Here is a 6,651-nt window from a genome sequence, read left to right as displayed (position 1 = left end):
AATGCCTGAGTAAAAAAAGTGATTTCAGCTGCTTCCTGAATTGCACAATGGATGACACCACTCACATTTCGACTGGCAAGGTACTTCAAATTGAGGCGCTAGCAGTTTGAAGCATTGCAGATTGATTAGCCTGAAGCCAGATGCACCTAAATGAAGGGGTATTTAATAAGCATTTATCAACAGAACGCAAATTTTGAGAAAGCTGATAAAAGCTAAAAGAAAAAACCAATGAGGGAGGAGTGTCAGCCTTCAAGGCTTTAAAAATCAGTCAGAACCTTGAACCTGATCTGCCAGTGCACTGGAAGCCATTGCAAATTCCTCAAAGCCAGAGTAATATGGTCAAAGTCTGACAAACTAGACAAAAACCTGGTGGCAGAAATTTGCACAATCTGCTTGCATTGCCTCCACTATATGCAAATCTAGTGTATTCATTGTGGATATCCTGAAAATGAAACTGTCTGGATCTGTCCCCAGGACTGTGTTGACAGGTACTGGCCTACACCTGTCAGCTTTATCCAGGTGACATGTGCAATCGGTCTGGTTGTCAGGATTTCCAAAATAAGGCAATGCACGCGTCTAGTAGCGCTATAGAAATGTTTAATAGTAGTAGTAGTAGTAGTAGTAGCATTCCACTGTGTCTATCCTGACTGATTGGCTGTGTTCCTATGAAATGATTAAGAGCTACTGTCCTAAACTGTGTGTGTGTGTGTGTGTGGGGGGGGGGGGGGGGGGGGGAAGAGTGTCTCTCTGAATTTCTGCGGATAGGGTCGTTCTTCTGACACAGCAAAGAGAGCCCTTCAAAGTACTTCCAATGTCGCTAGCTCCTGATGGTAAAGAGGATGAGCAACTTGTCCCTTAAGTAAAGCGCAACGGTACTCTACCAAACATCCATTTACTCATCCCTTCTGATGATCTCGCCCGCTATCCCTAATACCCGTCAAACATATACTTCATATCAGAGAAGACACATCACTCTGCTCAGCAGATCAACACCTTATTTAATCACTACCTACTCTCATGACCATTTCTCCCTAAGTGCAAAGAGCACAAGGACCCATAACTCATGTCTCTTTGCATCGTATCTGGAAAAAAAAGATAATCAGACCCCACACGCAGTTAGGCTGATTTGACAATTCTCGCATATATGTATTTTGAGACCCATCCATTGTTTACCAGTGTCTCTAAGACCGTATTACCCGATTCCAATCAGCAGCAACCTACATATATTTCCCACTTCACTTTCACTTTCTCAAACGTGCACCTGCCCCGCCCCTCCCTGTCTACCGCACAACCTATGAGCGCTCCCGCAGGAAGAGACGTTAGGTGACGTCAAGAGCCGGCGACGAGCTACGTACGATCAGATGCGTCAGTCAGTTTACGTTGCGCAGGTCCAACACAGCGGAGGAGGGAAAGGTTGGGCTGCATCGTTCTTAGCGATGTGGTTCAGCTTTTGCTGTAGTTGTCGGCGCAGGTGGCAGCGGCAGTAGAATACATAAGGTACTGGTTGCGGGGCAGCCGTTCTTTTTTTGGGAGTGGAGCATTTGTCCTCTTCCCCACCCTGGTAGTGATTCCTGGGACAATCAGTTCCAGTTGTGCATCCTGTGTGTTATTCAGGAGTATTATTGTTAGCATTTGTATAGCGCTATCAGACGCATGCAGCGCTGAAAACACCTGATACAAAGAGACAGTCCCTGCTCAAAAGAGCTTACAATCTAAATAATACAGACAGACCAGACAGTTACGGGTGAGGGAAGTAATGCGAGCTAAAAAGCAGCAGTGAAAAGGTACTTGCAGTTTTCTCTTCTCTATCCTTGTTCCCCCAAATCTGTAATTTAGTGTAGTCTAAACGTATAAGAGGAACATTTTTATTTTTTTACTGTGTTGCATTTGATCGCTGACCTGTTTGATTTATTTGGTGCTTGATATACAGTCTTTCAGAATTAATCAAAAGAGCGGTTTATAATAAAATGATGATAAAATGATAAACAAGAACTCCATAAATTGATAGGACAGAAGAAAATGGGGACAAAATACTACTACTATAGCAGAGAAAGGAGAGAGGAACAAATTGGGGAAGGGCACAAACTTAAAAATTAAAGATAAAATCAAGAGTACAAGAGATCACATGTCACTGTTGGGTCAACACCAGGTTTTACCCGTTGGAAAAAGCAGATATATGTTTAAATAAGTAAAATGAGCTACTTGTCTGCAGGTTCGTTATGTAGCAAGATTCTGAGCAGTCTGATATTTGAAAGGATGGCAATATCACAACAGACTTTGGGGTCCTTTTACAAAGGTACTGTAAAAATGGCCTATTTTTCTGTTGCCATTAGCACGTGGCCATTTTTAAAATTTATCACGTGAACCTTTATCGCCACCCATTTTGTAGGCGGTAAGGTTGCACACAATATCCCTGCAGTAACCAGTTAGCATTAATGTAGATGATCTGCATTACCAGGAATGTTAGCACAGGAACATCTGTTTTCTGCCCATGACATGCCCTCTCAAAATTACTACAGGACCCCTATATTAGGAGCTGTTGAAGCGTCCACTTTTTTTTTTTTTTGTCTGTGTGTTTTGGTTCATCTATGTTTTCCAAGTATGATCTTGATGCTATTGTGATTGTTAATGTCATATCTGTGATAATTATGTATTTGGTCATCAGTGGAAAATCCTTTTATGAAAAGCACTTGTTTATGCCTTATTGAGAAGGGGAAGCACACTTTTAATTTCTTTTTGTATGCAAAAAATAACCCTAAATTATGTGGATAGTTTGAACTTTTATCTTTTTAAAAATTGCCAAAATAAACCAAACAGATTAAGGTTAGCTTGGTGAACTAGCGCATGTGCTGCTGGACTAGATTCCATATATCGTGCTTAAAAAGTCGGCTCTGAAATGAAATACGCCTAGACGTACTTTATAGAATATGCCAAAGTTTCCGCGCAGTTTATAGAAAATGCTGAGCGCCCATCCGCGTGACTACATTTAGTCACTGGCAGTTATGCCAAGTAAAACTTGGTATAACTGCTGATGTCTAAATCATGCGCAGACTGGGTGTGTTCTATAACAATGTATATAGCTTTGAGAAACGCCCATGCCCCCTTTTCAACTATGTGACTTACAATTTACATGCAGAACTGTCTAAGCGTATTCTATATAGTAACACACATAAATGCTAATTACTGCCAATTAGTGTCAATATTAAGTGCAGTTATTGGCACTGATTGGCTTGTTAATTAGTTATCAGGCTTGGATTCCAGGAGCAGTGGAACTTATTTTTATGTTTAGACAAAAGATATGCTACTTGACATGTTATATGGATGGGTTCCAAAACTGAGAATATTATTATGGCCTTATTTTAGAAGCTCGATTTGTTTTGGACATCTAAAAATTGGCATTTAGACATCCATATTTTATAAACGTCCATATCCCGATTTTATAAAAGTGCAGAACGTCCATATTAGATTGTAATATTAGAACGTCCTATTAGATTGTAAGCTCTTTGAGCAGGGACTGTCTCTCTTTGTTAAATTGTACAGCGCTGCGTAACCCTAGTAGCACTCTAGAAATGTTAAGTAGTAGTAGTAGTATGGCAAGGAGGTGTGCTCTGGGTGTATTTTGGTCGGACTAAGGAAGGGCTAAATTAAAGGTGAACATTGGTATTCAGACCTGGTACTGGGCACATCCAGGTTACAGAAAGGTGCTTTAACTGAGCAGCTGTCCGCTGGAGAGATTAAGGAAGTCGCTCCCTTAATTACCCAGTGTTTGCTACCCCTCCAAATGTGAAATTGGCAAGGGATACCAGCTTCAGAAACTATGAATTTCTTACATACCACCTGTAAGCCTGAAGGCTATTGAAGTGGTGTACTTTCAGGTATGGTAGGTGTTTTACCTGTCTCTGCAGGGCTCAATTAAAAAAAAAAAAGAACTGCAGTGAGATTTGAACCTCGGTTCCACTTCTTTAATCGTTAGGCTCCTCTGCCACTCCATAAGGACATCTGTGTTGCCATTTTTAACATGGACATTCGTATGCTGCTACAATGATGACATATTCTTTGTTTTGCCTCATTCTTAGTTTGGGCATTTCATTTTGTAAAATGGATGTAACCAGTACATGGATATGCATTTCTCATGTATTTTAAAACAGGCTGTATGTTGACAGATCGTGTATTAAAATACTAGCACCACCAACCATGTACTGATCTGGACATCCTTATTCTGAGTTGGAGCTTCTTTCTAAAATGCCATTCTCTGTCTTTGTATAGATTCATAGTGCAACCACACCTTAGGCATTCTGGGCGGTTCTGATTGCTCCATCTCAGAAAAGATAGTGGAAATAGAACAGGTTCATAGATGGACAACAAAATAATAAAAAAGATAGAACCACCTCCCTTATGAAGTAAGGTTAATCAGGTCAGGTAGGACTCTTCACCTTGGAAAAGAGGCAACTCAGAAGCGATATGATAGAAGTTTTTACTTTTCATACACAAAATTGAGAGAACGCTTCATAAAACTAACAGTAGAAAGTACCTTCTCAAGATCCTCAAGTACCAAGAAATGCAGTCCGAGACCAAGAAAATGTGGCAGAAAAATGCAGAAGAATTTCCTGTCACTTTGGGTGCCACAGGCTCGATCAAAAAGAAATTCCACTTGGACAAGTTGCCTGAACTCCGGAAAGAAGCTGTCTTTGGCACAATGCAAATACTATAGTGAGTGTTAGCAGTTAATTGAGAGATTGAGATAATACTCCACATACCCTGGGTTATGAGTGAGGTTCATTCCTGTCATGATATGTACAAAAAAACTAATGCATTTGGAGAAATTGCCACTGATAAAAAGCATTTTTTGCATGCAGCACTTAAATTATGAGATGCAGTCAAGGTTACTAACAGCGGTGATTGGACAAGTTCTGAAAGAAAGGTCCGTAAACATTATTAGACAAGTAGACTTGGGAAAGCCATTGGTTATTCTTGGAAATTAAGTATGAGAAACTGGTCTTCCTTATGGGATCTGCCAGGTATTTGTGACCTAGACTGCCCATTGACTCAGCATAGCTTAAATTCTGACCTTAAGTTCACTCTCCTGGTCATTAACACTGGCAAAAAGATCTTTCTAGTTTTATACAGACATGAATTTTTGGGGTATATTTCTTGTTTGACTATTTCATATTTATTTGTCCCCTTATACAGTGGTGGCGTTACTTCTGTTCCTTTTTTTCAGATTTTAAATGGACTGCACAGGTTTGGAATCAGACTGTACCAGAGAGCAAATGTCAGGCAAGTATTTTTAAGAGATCTACTGACTTTTTATGTCTGCTAACACCTAAATTAAACATTCCTGTTTGTGTCAAGCAGGTGCATGTTTGCATAAGATGCTTTGAAGTTAGAGCATGAAACCTAACTTTCAATATGTAAATTAATGTGAAATGATATTTATAGCAGAAACCACCACAACTATTACTTGCATAGTTTAGTTGAAAGACAGTGCCTGTCATCTGTCCGAGAGTACTCTTGCTTCTATCTGTTCCTTTTCATCCAGTCCAGACTAGTGGGAAAATACTCTTTCTAGCAGAGGGAAATACGGCAGATTCAGCTGCATCTATTATATATGCTAGATCTACATATAGCTTGTCAGTATTTGCTCTACCTCCAGCAGAACTTGGGTGGCCAGTGCAGCGTGTAAAGAGAGAACTGAAGCTCCGATATCCTTGGGTTTCAGCATTGAGCAGGGGCTGGATGCCATTGAGGCATATTTTCAAAGCACTTTGGGAGGCTAAGTTCCATAGGTTTCTATGGAACTTTGGGAGGCTAAGTGCTTTGAAAATGAGCTTGTTAGTCAGCATTGAGCAGGGGCTGGATGCCTTAGGGGACTTTTCATGTTATTGGGGTTTCTCTCCCCCCCTCCCCCAGAGGCTCTAGAGCAGTGATTTTGAACCCATTCCTCAGGAACCACCTTGCAAGTTGGGTTTTCAGAATATCCACAGTGAATATGCATGAGATGATTAGCTTGCACTTCTCTATTGCTTGTAAATATCTCTCATGTCTTGTAGTCCTGTTGTCTCTGTTAGATGTCTGCACCAGAATTTAAGAGAGTTAAATTTAAAGTAGTTAGAAAATCTCAATTTTTAGAGTAAAAAATTGCCTGCTCCATTTGAAATGGAGTGAAATGAATAATTTGGAATTTGAAGTTAACCAATTTTTCCATAGGGATGTGCTTCTTTTAACAGGTTCCTTAGGTTCCTTAGGCACACACATGCTTTATATATCATTAGTTTAATGCATCAGACGCTATAGCCTGATGTACTGTGCTTTATAAAAACAAAATGCTAAACTAAGTATGGGCAATTTTGGCACAGTTAAATACATAGAATCCCAAATGCTTTAGCTAATTTAACAGAAACAAAATATAGTGATTGGTAAGGACTGTAAGACCCAGATTACTTCTGTTGCAGTGTTGAAGATCTTGGCTGATGTCAGACTTTAATCCACTTATTTGTTTCAAGGCTTCTCTGTAGTTATCCCATGCTTTCTTGGATTCTTACAGTGCTTGCCTCCACTAATGCTTCCGTCGGAAGGCTTTCCATACACCCACAGTCATTTAGTAAAGGCTGTCCTAGTAATTAATGATAATTTTATGATATTCTGTTGATT

General features: G+C 40.0%; 1 protein-coding gene across 1 annotated transcript in view; it reads left to right on the top strand.

Moving 5' to 3' along the window:
* Positions 1–1,407: 1,407 nt before the first annotated feature.
* The window catches only part of ERCC6L2 (ERCC excision repair 6 like 2), a 171,269-nt gene continuing 166,025 nt past the window's right edge, over positions 1,408–6,651 (top strand). The window contains 2 exon segments of the mRNA XM_030193646.1: positions 1,408–1,497; positions 5,222–5,277. Coding sequence (XP_030049506.1) covers positions 5,229–5,277 — 49 coding nt within the window. The 5' untranslated portion in view covers positions 1,408–1,497; positions 5,222–5,228.

Source organism: Microcaecilia unicolor, chromosome 2 (genome assembly GCF_901765095.1).
Source record: "Microcaecilia unicolor chromosome 2, aMicUni1.1, whole genome shotgun sequence".
NCBI lineage: Eukaryota > Metazoa > Chordata > Amphibia > Gymnophiona > Siphonopidae > Microcaecilia > Microcaecilia unicolor.
The sequence above is the reverse complement of the archived record's forward strand: the minus strand, read 5'-3'. Positions and strand labels throughout refer to the sequence as shown.